At 32.3% G+C, this 20,413-nt stretch overlaps 1 protein-coding gene across 2 annotated transcripts; it reads right to left on the bottom strand.

Moving 5' to 3' along the window:
* Nucleotides 1-6,114: 6,114 nt before the first annotated feature.
* LOC145133568 (RAF-like serine/threonine-protein kinase 20) lies at nt 6,115-10,358 on the bottom strand. 2 transcript variants are annotated; one of them, XR_013718625.1, is made up of 10 exons: nt 10,065-10,358; nt 7,911-9,890; nt 7,743-7,847; nt 7,505-7,657; nt 7,268-7,431; nt 7,044-7,191; nt 6,855-6,977; nt 6,689-6,776; nt 6,370-6,621; nt 6,115-6,238 (listed from the first exon to the last, which is right to left on the bottom strand). XR_013718625.1 is itself a non-coding variant. In XM_079068499.1 (9 exons), exons 2-9 carry the CDS (start codon nt 9,762-9,764, stop codon nt 6,455-6,457), a joined length of 2,802 nt encoding a protein of 933 aa, XP_078924625.1. In that variant the 5' UTR covers nt 9,765-9,890; nt 10,065-10,358; the 3' UTR covers nt 6,115-6,454. The 2 variants fall into 2 exon arrangements, 1 of the variants encoding a protein (XP_078924625.1); XM_079068499.1 differs by having other exon boundaries at nt 6,115-6,621.
* Between the last annotated feature and the right edge of the window lie 10,055 nt (nt 10,359-20,413).

Here is a 20,413-nt window from a genome sequence, read left to right as displayed (position 1 = left end):
TCACGAACTTGTTTTGAGTTTTAACTCGTTTATTTTTTTGCTAATTATTATTTATGTTTTAATGTTCAATTTAAGAATGGAGAAATTTTGTTGGATTCATTGACTTCAACTTTTATGATTAAAGTTATTCATAAAATGCAATACGCTGATATAGTACTTCATTTATAATCAGTAAACTAGAAAGGTTACCCCCGCTACGCGGGGGCCAGAAGCTTTCAATGTTGTTTCTGAATTGATAAATATGACAGACATAGAAAGTGCAAGGATGAAAAGTCTGGGCTTTGCCCCGGACAAAAAATGTAAAAGTTTTGACTGCAAGGACCAGAAGTGTGAAAATGGTTAAACAATTAAAGGGGTAGGAATTAGCAACTTTTTAGAAAATGGATCAAAGTTGTCAAACCGTTAAAGTTTTGTGGCCAAACTTTAAATATTAAAAGGTTCCAAAAAAGTGTAAAAATATTGATTGCAAGGACCAAAAGTGTCAAAATGGGTAAAGAATAATGACCAAAGTTGCCAAAAAACATCCAAATTTAGTATTCCTAACTTCCAACAATAATACAGGGACCAATTCTGCCAAAAAAATGGGAAGTTGAATGGAACACAAACAAAATGACATGAATAAATTAATTAAAGAAGTACAGGGACCGGATATGTAAATCAAGGGACCAAACTTGGACAAAGTATCCCAAGTTTACTATTCCTTTCTTCCACAACTTTAATATATATATAATAATGGAACATGAGACTTATTGTACATTCTTGATTCTTGATGGAAAAGATAAAAATTAAGGTCATGTTAATTTTTTTCGAACAGCTAAAATATTTTATTAAAAAGTTAGCAGAGGGCTAACAACAGATTACATCATAATAGAAAATATATATATATATATATATATATATATATATATATATATATATATATATATATATATATAAAAGATTTAAACACCAAGACATTATGATGATACTAATTTTTGTATTCCTATTTACAACTCAATCATATGAATAATTGATCAATTTGTCAATCAATCGACTAATTTCTTTTAACCTTTTGCCCATCAAAAATTGTGCGAGTACGAAAATTCTACAACAGCCACCACATAATAGTAAATATCTACTCCAATGCGTCCCATTTTGCTTTGGAAAGCCAAGAAACCTCAATTCATTCGCGACATCTTGAATAGCATCAAAACCCGAGATAGTCAAGTCGAGGCAATGAAGCTCCAAATGGTCGAGGAAACTTGACAATAGATAAAAAGGCGCACCAGGTCTTCCATATCTGACTTGCATATACCACAAATGACAGAAGTAATATCAAAACCTTTACTATCTAAATTAATACATTTACGTGAAGGAAGTTGATTCAAGCGAGCTCGCATCGAAATGATGAAAACATAAAATATTGCAATTCATCTAAGTTGAACTTGTTTTTGATGATATGACATATCACAATGACACGTGATAGGAAAAAATAGCACACCATGGGTTCAAATTTTAATTAATATTGTTATTTCTCATAGATATATTGAATATGATAAAGTGGTTTTTCGATTTCATTTAGTTATAGAATATTTATTTATTTATTTATTTACCACTTTAACGTTTTGTCTTAGTTTAATATATTTATTAATATTGTAATCTTTATAAAGTAATTATACGAACTACTTAATCAACCGACACTTAATACAATTATATCATAAAACATATGCTAGAGAACAAACTGCTACATCAGTTAGAAAAAGAGAAAATGATTTAAAATGACAATCAATAATAAAAAAATTATATTTAGGTCACTAAACATTTTATTGTATCTAATAAGGAAACTAAATTTTTATTTTAGTTTTAAAATATCAATGATTATGGTTTTTATCGATTAAAATGAAAACGAACACTATCATTGTCATTGTCACATCTAACTAAAAACTTTCTATAATTAATTTTCTCAAACCACAACTGATAAACATTAGAAACGTCATATTGTTTTGTAACAATGTCATTTTAATCAGTAAAAATTTATATAATTGAAGTTTTGGTTTGAGAAAAATGTCTACAATATGATTTTAGTTAGACATGACAAAAACAATGATGATTTTTATTATCATTTTAACCAATAAAATTTATAATCGATGGTATTTTAAAACCAAAATCAAAAGTTTGTTTGTTTATTGGATACAATTAAAAGTTAAGTGACCTAAAGAGCAAATTTCGAGTTATTGGTTGTCATTTTAAGATCTATTAGAGATGGGAGAAATATTATGTTTTGGAAAGAAGTGTGGGTTGGAACTTGGAAGTGTTCCTTTGATCGAGTTATTTCCTAGACTGGTTGTTTTGGATGTTGATTCTAAGTATGTTGTTACTGATAGGCATCAAGGTAACAATTGAAATTGATGTTGTAGATATGATCCAAGAGGAGGTGCTCAAACTTCTCAATTTCCGGCCATGGTAGAGTTATGAGCTAATATTCATTTTTGGGATTCTAAAGACTCTTAGGTGTGGAATATAGCTAATAATGTTGATTTTTCGGTGAAAGAGACGCACCAGATAATTGATAACATAGTGTTACCGCATGGGTTGGGTGAAACTAGATGGAATAGATTGGTGCCGATCAAAATGAATATTTTTAGTTGGAAAGCTATGCTAAATCGTATTCCTAGTAAAGATAATCTTATTTCTAGAGGTATCGATGTTCCTTGGTCTTTTTTTCCTATTTGCATGGATCAAGTGAAGAGTGTTGATCATCTTTTTCTGGAGTGTAAGGCTGCTAAAGCTTTGAATCAGAACATCAGGTGCGATCTTGATTTCTCTTCTTTAAATTATGTGGATGAGATATCTTTGGTCTTGGTGTCCGTTCATTTAAATATGAATAGGAAGACTATCTTGGAAGCTATTATCTACACGAAATGGTGGTCTATATGGAACTTCAAAAATATGTGTGCGTTTGGCCAAACGAGACCTAGACAAGATAGGTTGTTTGATGATATTGTTGCTTTTTTCTTTTAACTGGGTGGTGCACCGAATGCATAAATTCTCAATTAAGTAGAATTTATGGCTTCAAAACCCCCCATTTAAACATTATGATGTAATTGTTTTGTTTTGTCTTTAGCCTCTTGCTAAGGCCTTTTTTTTATAATACTAATTAAATATGATAACTTATCTTGTTGTTACCTTAAAAGTTTTTGATCGTGTACTAGTACTAATAATCTCTAAAAAATCATCCTCGTTAGTAACGTGTTGCCATCCCCCTCCGTGACACCTATTTTGGCAGTGTTTTACTATTTTTCATCACCCATTCCCTCTTGACATGGTTTGTCACGTCGCCTCGAACCCCACCATCTTGGATTGAATGGTGCCCTATACATACTACTGAACTTGGGAATTGAGTAAAAGATTTAAATCAACTGGCAACAATAGTCAAAATAGAACATACGTATATTGCATAAACCCTAAGGTGTAACACCACATTCGAATTAGAAATTCCATTGCACTCCATAACGCAAATACATATTAACCTCGCCTTCGATGTCGTTGATAACCACTAATAACCACCGCACGCCGCCACTAAAACGGTAATGGCTACAAAGTGATGGGGAGAAAACAAAACAAAGTGTTGACTAGCCATCCTCTTCGTCGATAATTATTTATAATTTAATTCGAATTAAAATATAACTAAAATAGTACGTAAGGTGTTTTCATGATTATTCAAAATGAAAAGCAAATTATTATTTATTAGATTTCCAAAATCTCATTTCTATGTCTAAGTTTAATAAAAGGAAACAAGACTCGCCAATATTTTCAAATGCTTGTAGAGAAGTGTTCGATTTACCAAAGTGTTCAATTATTAATCTGTTTAAAACTTTCGAAATAATTTTTTTAGTATATATCATTTAACGACTAGTGAATGCAACAAATTCTAAAAGTATTATCGTTATGATTACCCAATTATACATCTTGTCCTATTTTATTTTATAAAGTTGAGTCAACTTGTATAAATAATTTGTTTGTTGGAAATAACGTGTCCATTTCTTTGGGGAGAAAAAGGTCCATCTTTCGTCACTACGGTTGACCAATAAAACAGTATAAAATATTATTTTTGTCTCAAATTAAATTCCATTTTATTTATTTTTTATGTATATTGGATTAATATGAATTATGAAGAAAATTGTTGAACTTTAGAAATTATAGAATCCTAATAAGTGACATTAGATTCTTTTCATTTATTACATCTATCTTTACGTCACTCATTTTCAAAATTACTTTTATTTTGTTAATATCTTATTTATTCAATGAAATATATCTTTAAAATATGTTTAAATTTTATACATTTTTTTTAGAACGCATAACCGGCAAGATTTTGAAAAAATGACAAGAAAATTTACAAAATATTAAAAGAATTACAACACCAACTAACCCAATTACACTTACCAAATTTGCATATATATTGTCCACCCTTAAAACCAAAGTAATTACAATGTCTGCAATTTTTGTAGGGCTTGAAGAAACTTAATTAAACGCCTTGCGTTTTCTTTGTACAAAAAATGTTTAAATTTAGTACAAACCAAGAAATTGTCCATGATTTTATTCGTTACATAATTAATGAACTAGACCTTTATATATATTCTTAATATATTAGGTAATAAAATAAGTAATTATAGTGAGCTATATTACTTAATCAAACACCATTTACCTAAATAATTCTATAGGGATGCAACAAATGGACGCAGTTGTTGACATATCCATCCCTAATATTAAAGAATTTTATCAATCTAGAACATTTTGAATTTCTGCTTCGAAAACTATAATAAACTATTACTCCATGATATCTAAATATCTAAATAAAATTGTCAACACTATCCTTCTAACAAACCCATTTGTTGTAAGCATCCAAGAAACTAAACTTTCCATTAATCTTTATTTATTAACATGAAATACATATATATTTGAAATTGAAAAAAAAAATAGAATCTTAATAAAGTAATAATGGTTTAAACAAAATGTGATTAATATCAAAAGAAAATTTACATGGTCTTAGCTTTTTATTTTTTAAAACAAACAACTTTAGATATTGTTTGATAGTTGTTGATTGGGTCAAATCTGATTGAGTCAATGTTTAATTGAGTAAGAATCTTGTCCGAGTAAAAGACATTTCAGAGGAGTCAAAGACATTTCAGAGGAGTCAAAGACCGAATCAGAAACTTCTAAATATTGTATCAAACAATTTGAATCGGACCAAGACAGACTCAAACCACTTATAAGACTCAGTAGGAAGCATATCAAACAAACTTTTATATTAGGTACAATATCCTAAAAAGTTACCGTTAATTAAAAGGTACTTAGGACTTTATTGGTTGTTTTTCACCTAATGTCTTGTAAAATAAAATAAATATTTGGATTAAGGTGACTCATATGTAAAATATTGAAATATTTGACTTATAATGAAAAGTCAAACCGCGTGTAGCAGGTAATGTATGAAGGTTTTGAGGTCATGTAATTGACTCTTTTGGATTCGTCTTCTAAGCCAATAACCATCGAAACAAATAAATCGTTATCTATGTCATATATTAATTAATTTTTGTATACTATAAGGTTATGATATCATACTTTTTTTTTTAAAGATAGATACTTTTTATGTTGTGACATAAATCGATGACAAGTTTTTAAATCATTAAAGTCAACAACAAAAGCCAACATCATCTTCAAACACATCAAATAATTTCATGCTTTCCAAGTTTCGTGCAATAGTTTCAAACCTCGATGCTTGACACATGTTTAATTTATGAATTCCAACGGAATCGGAATTCAAGTCCACATTATAAAAACATTTTTGTTATCACCTTCAAATTCAAACCCCATATTTGTTAAATATTATCATTGTTAGCGAACATGGAACAAATTTGATTTCACTCTTCTTTTACTTATTAAAAGACCAAAATACGCTTACTATATATATCAAAAAGCAATTAAAAATGAAATTTCAATTATATATTATATATATTTATAATAAAAAAAGTTGATTTCCAAAACAATTTTACGAACCAAACAACCTCGAAAACTACTTTGAATTAAACCAACCAACAAATTAAAAAAATCGGATTATCAAATATGATCTAATGATCATTTCAAAGTAAAGCTCAAAACCCCAACTTCTAGTAGAAAAACATATTATCACACGCTAAAAAAAGGACAACACTTTCATAACGTTTTCTTATACACAATAATAGTTCTTCCTCATGAGCTCGACCTGCAATTGGAAATCAACATGTTTAACACTGCAAAAAAAGTTATTCTTCCAGCAACCTCTGAGCTAGCCCACATTGTCCAAGATTACAGTGACCCATTAGCTAGCTGACATAAGAAGTGAAGGAAACTTACTTTTGTCTCCATTTTGAACCCATCAGCACGAATAAAAGAAGTGAAGAAGGGTTGATTGATTTTATGGATGAAAGATGGATATGATTTATTTGACATTCATTGATGCAGCCATTGTTCTCAACTTTTGAGCAATTTCTAAAAAAGATGGTCTTTCGTGTGGATCAGCAGACCAACATCTTTCCATTAATGACTTCCATTCGGGATCACACCATGTTGGTATTGTTGGACGTAATGTTCCATTCACAATTCCTCCTATCACATCAATTACCAAACTTTTCAAACTTTTTTTCTTATTAAACAAATCAATCAAAGAACATACCAATAATGGAAGCACAATGCATATTTGTATAAGGTTCATCTCCAGTGAGTAGTTCCCACATGACAATCCCAAATGAATAAACATCAATCTACATTTAAAAAAGGCAATGTTACAATATAAAGAAAGGAATAGTCATGGAGGGTATTATCGTAAATTTATAATATACCTTTTCTGTTACCATTTGACTTTTTCCACTAAGAAGCTCAGGTGCCATCCAAGGCAAAGTTCCACGAACACCTCCAGACACCATTGTTTGTTGTTTTACCTTCGATAGGCCAAGATCTCCAATCTAAAATAAATAAAATGCAAAATGACTGATATGCCCCTTAACCGATGTCCCAAATTTAATACATACCTTGCAAATTGGTCTATGTGGATCTCTCATATTTACTAGCAAATTTTCACACTTTAGGTCGAAGTGTACAATATTCTTTCCATGCAAATATTCCATTCCAAAAGCAGCATCCATGGCTATGATAAGTCTTTTACGCCGATCTATCGTTCTGTATATAAAATAGTTTTTTACACCATTCAAAATAAATAAATAAATAAAATATTAGATGAAAATGATAATGACACCTGTCCTTTTTCTTTAAAAACTGCTTTAAAGATCCGTTGATCATGTACTCTGTTACAGTTGCCAAAGACCCATCTGGCCCATCACGAACTATACCATAAAAGGAGACGACATTTGGGTGGTGCAATGAACTTAACATTGAAGCCTCCTTCCAAAAATCAGCAATCTGCAATAAAAAATAAAAGGCCAAATGACCAATATGCCCATGAAAGAAAGAGGAAAAGAATGTATATGCATACCATACGTTCCCTTTCTGATGGTTTTCCAGCAAAGCAACTGGCTTTAATTCTCTTAATTGCCACATCAGAACCCTTCCACTTTCCATGATAAACAGCTCCATATGTACCTGATCCTAGCTGGCGTATCTCCTCCAAATCATCGTTCTTTATGGTCTAAAATGTAAAATATTAAATGTAATGAAACTCATTTCCCCACATTCTTAAAAACCGAAGTTGATGGGTAAATAAGTAAACAAACCTGCAATCCTCTAGCAATGGCTTCCTCCTCAGCTTTTGTTGGTTCAATCTTTGAAATGCTTTCAGTCCCAGTATCAGAGTCCAACTCCAAATCCTCAGGTGCATCCTACAAAATAACAAGGATTTGAGAATAACTCGTGTTGAGGGGTAAATAAGTAAATTTACTCACCACAACATCTAATTCTTGAGTGGGTTCCTCTTTCACCTCAGCAACTTTCTCAGGGACAGAATCAACAACTTCTTCAACTTCACCTTTGACCTCCTCAGCACATTCTAAAGCAGCTTTTTTCACAGATTCAAAAAATTGAGGAACAAAATTCAAGTCTTCACCTTTAGCTTCCCCTTTTTCAGGAGCATTGACTCCAGGGGAATTTGTTATTACTTGCTCTGACTCCTTCAAACTTTCAGAACCATCTTTTCCATCTATCTTTATCAATGGTTCAGTGTTGTCATTGGTGTTTTGTGTTGTTTTTCTATTCATGGTGTTCAAAGAAAGTGATTTATGGTCAACGAAACTTGGTGATTGGTCAAACCCCAAAACCGAATCATTAGATTGGACAGGGATAACAGGTTCAGGAGCCATGTTATGATCCTCAGGATTGTAAGAATTTGGCATAAGTTTCAAAGGGCGTACAGGGTAATAATCAGATACATCACTCTCATTGTAACGTGTCAGTTTATGAGTGGGGTCCACCAAAGGATTCGGATGCTCCACCTCAATTCGAAGCCTAGGAATACCATTTTCTTGTTGTTGTGGTGAAATTGGTGTTTCATTTGATGGAGACCCATGCATTGGGCTTTGAACATCTCTCCAATAAGAATTTTGTACGTGTCCATTATTAGATGATGAATGTTGAAGATTCTCAGGTCCATAAGCATATGGAAAGTTTCCATATAGAGTAATTTGATCATGAAACATTTCATTACCAAATTCATGTCTATGACGAATGTAATGTGTTCTATCATCACGTGGGACATTATAAGGTGATGGAATTGGATGACTATCTGGATACCCTGTGGGCCCATTGTAGAAAGTTCTAGGTTCATTTTGTTCTCTAATGTAATACGGATGGGGGAATTGGTGGAATCCGTTTCCGGTGTTGGGTAATTCCGGAGTTTGGTTTCTTGAAAATGGAGGGGTACATTGGTCAAAAACATTGTTTCCTTCAAACATGTTGGTGCTTGGGATTGGTAATTGGGATTGGTGATCAATTGGGGAAAGATGATTAACATGATGTTGTCTGTAGTAATCTTCTGCTGCTGGTTCACCATAAGGACTATGGTAATAAGAACATGAAGGAGAAGTTGGAAAGTCATTTCCAGAGTGTCTAGGGGAGTAGTATGCAGGGCTTAGTGGCTGTTGGTGTTGCAATGGACCCATATGAGGGATTGTAAGGTGATGCAAGTTAATTGGTGGCATATGTGTGTCATAGTTTCTTGGATTATGAATACCACCATCTAAATTTAACGGATTAAAGGAATATTCTGTTAACTGAGAGTCATCCATGGGAGACATTCCTTGAAACTCACTCATATGTTGTTTTCCATACTCAGGGGAGTCATGAAGACTGTTCAAAGCATCTACATATCTCCTTTCACTATCTCTCCCATCAGTATCTAAAAAGTGTAAAGGATCATCAAGTTCAGAATTTGAAAACAAGAATACCCTAAGCCTAGTAAATCCATCCCCTGAACCTAACTTGTCGTATTCCTCCATCATATTTGTCACATCATCATCATTCACTACTGAAACCAGAGCATCAAGATCTTCATCGGGCTGTTTATATTTCAAAACAGTCGCCCCTTCAAACAAATCTTTCATCCTTGACATTAGTTCTTCGAATGTAATGTCTCTGGGAACACTCAAAATCCGTGTTTCACCACCAACGTACCTAAGTTTTCCGTCTTGTGGGCGTGGTAGTATGCCACCATTAAAGCTACATAAGATCTTCACGCGAGGAGTATCGTCGTTCCAGTTCCGGACTGAACCCGGAGAGGCTGTTAATGGAGTAGGGTTGTCCATTTGGACTTCTGTTTCCTCAATGCACTAATGAGTCCTTCGAAACCCTAATGGTTCCATCGCACATTACTCCATACCATTCACGAAACACAATCGCCTCCGATATTTCGTTTCACGCTCTTGACTCTCCTGACAAACACAACATTTAGAATTTAATAAAATGTTTATTCAATCTCGGAAGTAATTAAACCGAATAAACAAGAACGCAACGTACGATCCAATTCAATCCCTAATTTTTACCAAGATTAACCATGCGAATCCAACATCGAAAATTAACAACAAGAAGGAATCAAAATGAAGTACCTGTAATTAGCGGATATAAGAAATCGACGATCACAAAATTCGAAATTTTGTCCCCAGCTACCGAAATCGTTAAGAAAACAAAATTTGCAGCCGAATTTTGTGCCTTTAATGCGGAGTAATATGCATTTACGAAAATCTCAAAGATAATGATAACGATGAAAAACGAGAATACGGTTAGAGAGAGAAACAGAGAGAGAGGAGGGAGAGGGTGAAATCAAAATTAATGGTGATTGGAGAGGAAGAGGAGGAGCGAAAACGCCATTTTTGTTTCCGTGATGATGATTCTGTGGGGTGTCAGCCAGGATCACACGTGGCGATATTGCGTCCCTCCTCGGGTGTTGTTATTCACACCCAAAACCATTTTTACCAATGATTTAATTATTTTTACACTTATAGTCCCTCGTGATATATATCGTTTTCAATTTTAATCTTTCATATTTTAAAATCTAAATAATTCATTATACGTTAATAAGTTTTATATATATATATATATATATATATATATATATATATGTATATACTAGTAAATTCCTATAGGTCGTGCTTAGCCCGGCTCGCGGTTCATCTAAATATGCAAAAAACAACAACGTACTTTCATTCATTTCTAATACATCATTGTACTTTCAGAAATGCTATCAGGACATGGTACTTTTAAAAGAAAGAGATTTCACCCTTAAAGAGGTTTCATAACACAAATGGAAGTAGTTTACAAGTTGTATCAAGAAGAGGGGCAAGTCATGAATCGGCATGCAATCTCAATGGTGCCTCTAATCCTCTTCAATTCCTCTACAGCTGTAACATGAGTCAGTATAAGATTATTATTTAAATAATATATATTTAAAATAATTTTAGTGATATGTATTGAAAATAAAAGTAAAAACATTAAGTTGTCTATTAATTCAAAGTAAATACAAAAAATAGAAAGTAAAAATGTTGATCTAACCTGACTTATTTAATCACACCAAATTTTAAAGCTAATCGCAAAAAAGAACCCGCTTTCACTATCCTATCAGTTTATGCACCAATGAACCCTATTTTATAGGGGTGAGCAAACCCGAACCAAGAAACCAACAAAAACCGACGAAACCGAAACCGAAAAAACCGAAACCGAATCAAAACCGACGGTGTGGGTTTTAAATTTGTAAAAACCGACTTTTCGGGTTCGGTTTCGGTTTTACATCCAGAAACCGACCCAACAACCCGAGAAACCGACCCCTCTTTAAAAACCGAGAAACCGACCCAGTAAACCCGCAAACCCGATGCTTTTTACTGATTATATATATATATATATATATATATATATATATATATATATATATATATATATATATATATATATATATATATATATATATTAAAAAAATAAAAATAAATAAAAGAAGCCTAGGTAATTTACTCCCGTTTTCGTTTTGCCCTACTTGGTACTCGGCTACTCGCAGTCTCGCATTCCCCATCGGCGCATCCCACTGAAGACGAGTAGACGACTGAAGAGTGAAGTGAAGGTCCTCCGTCCTCCGGCGCTCAGCCGCTCGCACACATCCGAGCCTCCGACGCCACCAACGAGACCTGTAACGCAGTAACGGAACCCCAAACCTCTGGCGCCACCAACGAGACCTGCAACGCCTCTGAATCGTCAAATACGGTTCGTTCCTCACTTAGTTTTGTGTAATGTGCCTCGTTTACAACTGATTTCTGATTTCAATGTTGTGTTTATTTTCTGATTTCCCTTGCTGTGTTTATGTTCTGATTTCTGAATGTTGTGTTCATGTAGAATGTGTCAATGTGTCGCTGATTTCGTTTTTTTTTTTTTCTGATTTCTGTGTGTTTATGTTCTGAATGAGTGAATGTTGTGTTCGTGTAGAATGTGTCTGATTTCTATTTCTTTTTTGTCAATTTGCCTCTGATTTCGTTTTTTTTTTTTCTGATTTGGGTTCGTGACCTCGTTCCAAGCATTTAAATATTGCTGTGAACCTGATTTGGGTTCGTGACCTCTGATTTCGTTCCTCACTTAGTTTTGTGTAATGTGCCTATTTTGTGTCAATTTGCTTAAATATTGCTGTTGAATGTTGATAAATCTTGATGTGAAATATTGCTTAAATCTTGCAGTGAAATATTGCTTAAATCTTGCCGTGAAATGTTGATAAATATTGCTGTCAAATGTTGATAAATCTTGCTGTGAAATGTTGATAAATATTGCTTAAATCTTGCTGAATTGAAGCTTCTTATTTCCTAAAATCTTTTGGTTTACATATGGATTGTTGATTGTTTTTTTTCTATGTAGATGGAAAAGTCTCAACTAGATGCACAAACTGTTGATGTCGATGCTCCACAAACTGTTGATGTTGATCTTGATGTTGATGAAGAAGTTGCAGATAATAAGGGTGGTGGTCATAGAGTATCGTGGGTATGACAACATTTTGATAGAGTATGGTGGTCATATATGTTTATAATTAATTAATTACATACTATTGTTTTGTACTTTTGTGTTTGTAGAGGAATTGGGGTGTGGTCAAGGGAGTTGCATGGATGAGGATTTTACTTGAATTTTAAAGGTTTATAACTCAATTATTATAATTTTATACTTTTACACAAGTTTATTACTCAATAATCATTGATCAATACTAATTTTTTTTGGTTTGTAGATGATTGGGAATTGGTGAAGAGATTTACATGGATGTGGATTGAAGATTTGTGTTTGCGTGTTTTGGACTTTTGGTTGTAATCGACTATTTGACTATTCAAGACTTTATGTTTTAGTTTGATTGTGTGTTTGGTTGTAATCGTCTAATCGACAATTTCAGACTTTGTGTTTTAGTTTGATTGTGTGTTTGGTTGTAATAGACAATTTGGTTGTAAAACTCATGTTTTTTGAAGTATTTAACTTCAATTAGGTGTTTTTTGAATTATTTAACTAATTGTTCCATTTCTGGAAAATGGGTTCAAACCCAAAACCCATGGGTTTAAACCCAGAAACCGTAAGTGTATGGGTTGAACCCAAGAAACCGCCCAAACCGATATCAGAAACCGAGAAACTGAACCGACCAGAAACCGATCCTATTGGGTTCTGAAAACCAGAAACCGATCATTTACGGGTTGGGTTGGGTTGGGGTCCAAAACCGACCCATGCACAACCCTACTATTTTACATTCTATATCTTAGATAAAATATTACAAAAAAAATGTAAAACATATTAAATAAAATGGTAAAAGATAACAAGACTGTTATATCCATGTAAATCCTAACTGATGGTAAAACAAATGAAAGAATAAGATCATAAAAGATTTGTTATGTGTTTAACCCAAATCGAACTGTCATTAAAAAAAACTTGTAGATAATAAAGTTTAAACTTTAAACAGATTGCTAGGTTCAAAAAGGTAGAAAAACCTCTAAAACATAGATAATTGCACAAAGTTAAAAACGTATTTAGTAGATTCCCCAGAAGACGAAGTTGCAATGATGTCTTCCTACTTGGTTCAATTGCATCTAGACTACAAAAAGGCATAGAAACATGCCCAATTAATGACCTGGAGAAATAATCTCGGTAATGTACAAAAGAAGCTTTGACATACTCCATTAGAATGCCACATTAGATCTATAAAAAAGAAAGGATTTATGTTGGTTTGTTAAAGAATGACGGATACGCTCTATTAACACATCCTGTTTGCTATCTGATACTTTCTCATCATCAGAATCATCATTCCAATGTTCTCGACTGAGATAGTCTGTCTGAGAAAATATTTTAGATTGAAGATCACCATTTGGGCTCAATCCATAGGAATCATCATCCTTTTCAAGAAACTTGTTAACATCTACTTGTGAACTGCCATTTTCGGCAGCCTATATCATTGATTGTGGTTCCTTTTGTTTTAGCTGGAATCAGAACCTTTGTAGAGGACTTGGGAGTTAGAATTGTTGGTATCATATCACTTGTCAGCAATAGCTTTATGCTCAACTACATAACCACAAAGAGGGACAAATACATCATGAAATGGATATAAGGGAGTTCACAGCTCATGAATAGAATGAAAAGAAAAAAAGTTAATAGAAAAGGATAAAACCCTTCTATGGTAAGATTGTCTTCTTTTTGAACTTTTGTTGCACTTTCTTTGAAGACTTCATATGTGACCTGATCAATACACAGAAAAATGAAGGCAAATGTTAACTTTGAGGGTAAAGAAACTAAACCACAAATAGTCGCATTCTAATGTAACATATATAACGATTATTTGGTTGGATGAAACATAGTTTGAATACACCTCACAAACAACGCTCTTAACGCACACGGGAATTGCAATCTTCAATGTTCAATTGCCCTCATTTCAAGAAAGTAGGGAGATTTTGTGGTTTTAGATCTCCATGGACAATTCCATCCATGAACCGGAACGAAAAATGGAAGTTTCAAATATACAGACAAATTGAAATCAAAATTTAATTAGATAAAAAGATTACTTTATTTTTTTTTTGAAAACTAATTTCGCATAAACTATCTATTAAACAAAAAATTCATGAATGGTTCTTTGACTGAAACCAAGATGACTGGGATATTCAATCTAGCTTATTAATAAAATCAAGAAATAAATCAACATCTAAAATAAACAAACCAAAATCACGACTTCTTATGGGGTCGTTTGATTTGCGTTTCTGAGGAATCACAACCTTTTCACGGAGTTAAGAAACATCCTGAAAGAAAAATATGAAAACCAATTAGATGTCAAAGTAACAACAAATTGTTGAAATACGTATTGCCCTGTTGGCTGAACTATGTATGGGTTTGCTCCCGTGTACTGTTGTGCGGACGGGTTGAATGGTTGAGCAGTCGCCATGAAAGGGGTGAATTCTGGTGCTACTGAGAAATGGACGCCAGGTTTGTAGGAGCTGGATCCCTGGTTGATCGAGGTCTGCACGCCTGTGACTTGCGGCTGAGACACTTCTGGGATTGGACCTTGAGCCTTTTGTACGAACGGGTTGAACACCGGTGGTTGCTGTATGGACAGCGGCACGTGGGGCATGCCTTCTATGGTGGCGTGTGAGTAGATCATCGATGAATATTGTGATTGCGGTTGAATATTGTGAGGGATCCAAGTTCCGGTGCCCGAACTGTGTGGAAACGATTGTTGCTGAGAAACAAGTATCTCTATTTGTTGTGTTGCGACAATTTGTGGAGTTGTGGTTACGATTGCTGCTTGCTGAAATGGGTTAACTGTTGGACGTCATAGACTGGCTATGTAGGTTGCCGCCGTTTCAGCTGCGGAGCTGGATGGTGTCTGTGAGACTGACGTACGATTTGAAGCGTGTTTTTCCTGGATGGAAACTTGCCCTCCGTCTTACGGCTGCATTGGACGCACCAGACTTTTTTCTGCTGCCCGCGACGTCGCCGGAATTTCGCCTGCCATCTTTGCTCTTTGGTTTTGCTTGGTCTATATATATATATATATATATATATATATATATATATATATATATATATATATATATATATATATATATATATATATATCGACGAGTCTAGAATGTAAAAATACGTGGTTCGCTATTTAATTAAAATCGATAGAAAGAAAATAAAAAAATACTAGTTGCGGTTCCGGTACGGATAGTATAAGCTAAAATAAATTTAAAGTTTTTACAATAATACCCGACGAGGTCTTATATATTGATATATTTTAACAATTGTATCATTAATAATACTTTCTCAAATACCTTTTTCAATATATGCCACAAAATTATTACTTAAAATTTGATATTTTTTTTTTGTTGCGTATATAAATCTTTACCAATTGAATTGTTAAAAATCCTTTTTGCAAGTACTTTTATAATTTCATCTTTTAGATTTACACGATAAAATTTTTTATTTGGTTGTTTTGCTGGATTAATAGGTAGTGAACTGAAATCAACTATTATATTATATGATTATATTACTTATTATCTTTTATTATTTTTTCATCTATTTTCTAAAAAATAAAACCCGACAAAGACATTTTTATATTGATTTATGAAACAAACGACAATAAACAAATCACGGTCAAAGACATTCTTGTTTATGTTTCAATACAAAAAACTAAAAATAAATAAATAAAGCTGATTTCAAAAAAAATGAAGAACTCTAGTATCAATTGCAAAGATAATCCAAATATCAAATTATGTCAAAAAAAAAAGTATCACAAAAGTATCAAATAAATCCAAAGTAATAAACCGCCGACGATTGTTTTTTTTTTTTTTTTTTTATGTAATTCTTTTTCATTTTCCTTTTATTCTTATCTAATTTTAAATTCAGTAGGTCAAATAAATTCAATATTTGGGCTAAAGAATAAATGAAATATAAAACGTGTGGGCTTTCAATTCTTAGGCAAGTAAGTGCACCCTCTACCGGACACTGCGGTTGTTGATTTGGCGCAACAGTATGTGGCGAACACAACTCTAACCCCCCTTTATCGCAGTCGAGCCGCTTACCGCACACCAAGCTCTTACTGCACCACTTTTCCTTGAATTTGACCGATGGAGTGTGTGTTTGTGTTGTGTGTGGTAAAGTATAACACTCATCGGTTTTGTGGGGTGAAAGAAAAAATGATGGGGAGATTACATGACACTATAATAGTGCGGTGTGTGTCGTATGGCTCCCTCTAGCCTTATTAGGTAGGTCACTAAAAAGTATTTAGATAAGTCACAAACTAATGTATAATTAGTAATAAAAAACTTAAAATTAGGTAGGTCAAGTGATCTACTTTAAGGTTAATTGGACTCGCCCATATATATATATATATATATATATATATATATATATATATATATATATATATATATATATATATATATAAAGTTTATGTTTTATGGAAAACAAGAAACCCTAAAAATAATAAAAATACTTAGAGACCACAAATCTTTTTTTTTTATTTTATAGGTACAAAAATCGCAACTTTATTAAAAAATTCGTTGAAAATTATTTTGAAAAAAAAATCGATTTTTAAAATTTTTTTTCAGCGAATTTGTTAATAAAGTCGCGATTTTAGTACCTATAAAGTCAAAAAAAAAATTGTGATCTCTAAATATTTTTTTATGCATTTTTATGATTTTTAGGGTTTTTTTGTTTTCCAAATAACCTTCCCTATATATATATATATATATATATATATATATATATATATATATATATATATATATATATATATATATATATATATATATATATTGTTGTAAATAATTGGTGGTGTTGTAAATAATTGGTGGATGACATAATAATTGGTGCATGGTAAATTTGTCAACATTTCTAACTAGTTACAATTATATGTTAGTAAAATTTGTAGTATAAATACCCCTCCATTGTAAAGAATGAAACACACCAAAAAGTTATAAGAGATATAACTTTCATATTCTCTCTAAATATTCTTTCTTCTCAATTAAAGTTCTTATCAAAGTTTATTACTTTGGTTTGATTTATAGTTACATTAATTACGCTTAATTCATAACACGTTATCAGCACGAAAGCTCTAATCAAGGTTATTAAACAAGTGGAAAATCACATCTATCTTAATCAAGGTATGTATTACTTATTAAAAACACTATTAATTATAAAAACTTCAATCATGTTAAAATAATAATAATACTAATGAATTAATGAAACTTATACATTATGGACATTATGGACTACTAACAATTTTTATTTCTTATACTAACATTTCTTTATGTATTCTAATTTTTATACTAACATTTACATTATGCAACTAATTTTTATTTATGCAAACTAACATTTACATTATGCAACTAACTTTTATTTATGCATACTAACATTTATATTATGCTACTAACTTTTATTTGTGCATACTAACATTTAAATTATATTTATTTATACATGTCAATGTTTATTTATATTTTAGATACTCTTAATAATTTTATTTAAACATTTACTAATATTTATTTATGTTTCTAATTAGTAAAGTTATGTATTAGTTATAAGTCTTATTATATGATTTATAAAATACATATACATATATACGCAACGGGAATATATATGCAACGGTTATAAACAGCAAAAACAACGGCTATATTTTTTTTACCATAAATATAACATATTTACCCTGCTTATTTTACCCACAACAAATATTTCTCTCTTCTATCAAATAAATCAATTTCAAGAAATCAAGCTTCAAGATGATTTATCCTTTTGTGATAATCATGACTATAATAGTCATGTTACTTTTCATCCCAATCCTTAACATCGAAGATAATATGGAATTTCATCTACTTTTAGGCTTGTATGCAATGTTAGCTTTACCGCTTCTTTTTTGTGTAATATTTATTGAAATAAATGGATTTTAATTTTAATTGTTATTTTGTTTAAAATTTATAGTTACATTATGTCCAACATTGCAAAGCTCGAGTTTGCATCACTTGAAGTTAGTGGGAAAACTATGTGCCATGGATGATAGATGTAAAAATGCATCTTGAATCCATGGGTATCTCAAATACTATATATGAATTTAATAATTGCTTGACACAAGACAAAGCAAAACCACAAGTTTTCCTTTGTAAGCATATTGATGAAATGTTGAGATTTGAATATCTTGATGTTACTGATCCAAGTATTCTCTGGAATCTTTTGAAAGAAAGATTTGATCATCAAAAGGAAGTTATACTTCCAAATGCTAGAGATGAATGGAGAACACTAAGGTTTCAAGACTTCAAGAAAGTAAATTAATACAACTCAGCTTTGTTCAGAATATGTTCACAACTCAAGTATTGTGGACAAAAGGTTACTGATGAAGATATGTTGGAGAAAACTTACTCAACATTTCATGCAACAAACATTACTTTGATGCAACAATATCGGATGCAAAAGTTCACAAGATATTCTGAACTGAATGCATGCCTGCTCGTTGCAGATCAAAACAATGAACTCTTAATGAAAAACCATGAATCTCGTCCAACGGGATTAGTAGCACTTCCTGAAGCAAATGCTACAAATATTGATGGTCATCGAAACAATACGCGTGGACGAGGGCGAGGTCGTGGTCGAGGGCGAGGCCGTGACTATTTTAATCGAAACCAAAGCCATAATCAGAACCATAATTCTGGTCGTGGACAAGGTAATAATCGTGGTCGTGGCCAGAAAAGAAATAATTACCAATATTCACAAAGAAACAATGTCCACACACAAGATAAGGCCAAAGTGGCAAGGCATGACACTGGGACATCACAAAAATATGATGGTTCATGTTATAGATGTGGTAGCACAGGCCATTGGTCAAGGACCTGTCGCACACCTGCACATCTTTGTCAACTTTATCAAGAGTCCATTAAAGGAAAAGGAAAAGAAGCAAACCTCAATGATAATGTTGAATTCACTCCGTTAAATGTTGCTGATTTCTGTGATGACATGGAAGACATAAACTAAAAAAAAAATCTATTATTGTTCTAGTAAAACTGTTTTTTCCTTCGTTTGTTTTTCATGTAATGTCTTTCCTACAATAAATGAGCTTTCTTTTTAATAATAATTATGATTATGTTTATTCACTTATTATTCCTTTTATATGTGAAGTTTAATATGAGTCCAACTGGAGCACAACACCAAGAAAAGATTGGAGATCTTTGTATAGCAGATAGTGGTAGTACACATACTATTCTGAAATCAAAGAAATATTTTTCAGAATTAGTAGCAACAAAAACAGTCATACATACAATATCAGGTCCTGCAGACTTGATAGAGGGAACCGGGAAAGCCCATTTTATATTACCAAATGGTACAAGCTTTTGTATAGAAAATGCCTTATTTTCTCCAAAGTCTAATAGAAACTTATTAAGTTTCAATGACATATATTTCAAAGGTTATGACACAAAAACTGTGACCATTGAAAATAAGAAATATATGTATATTATAGACAAAAACCATGTGCTTGAAAAACTACCAACACTTAATTCTGGTCTGCATTATACATATATACATATGATTGAATCAAATATGGTAGTAGAAGGAAAACATTGTGATCCTGGGACATTCAGTTTATGGCATGATAGGTTGGGCCACCCAGGATTAACAATGATGCGAAGGATAATTGAGAATACACACGAGCATCCATTGAAGGACCAAAAGTTTCCTCAATCCAATAGCATAAAACCATGTGCATCTTGTTCCCTTGGAAAGTTAATTATAAAACATTCTCCAATGAAAGTTGAAAGGGAGTCACCTAGATTTCTAGAAAGAATTCAAGGTGATATATGAGGACCGTTTCACCCACCATCTGGACCATTTAGATACTTTATGGTCTTAATAGATGCATCCAGCAAATGGTCTCATGTTTGCCTATTATCAACTCGTAATATGGCATTTGCAAAGTTTCTTGCCCAAATTATTAAATTAA

Source organism: Lactuca virosa, chromosome 8 (assembly GCF_052849685.1).
Source record: "Lactuca virosa cultivar CGN04683 chromosome 8, Lactuca_virosa_CGN04683_v6, whole genome shotgun sequence".
NCBI lineage: Eukaryota > Viridiplantae > Streptophyta > Magnoliopsida > Asterales > Asteraceae > Lactuca > Lactuca virosa.
This window is presented reverse-complemented; position numbering and strand designations above follow the sequence as displayed.

What these genes read in the sequence shown, in the direction of transcription:
- LOC145133568 (XM_079068499.1), bottom strand. Translation starts at nt 9,764, where the DNA reads ATGGACAACCCTACTCCATTAACAGCCTCTCCGGGTTCAGTCCGGAAC. An exon ending in CCATTGCTAGAGGATTGCAG is followed by an intron (nt 7,658 to 7,742) that starts GTTTGTTTACTT and finishes TTTACATTTTAG; the next exon opens with ACCATAAAGAACGATGATTT. An exon ending in CACATAGACCAATTTGCAAG is followed by an intron (nt 6,978 to 7,043) that starts GTATGTATTAAA and finishes TATTTATTTTAG; the next exon opens with ATTGGAGATCTTGGCCTATC.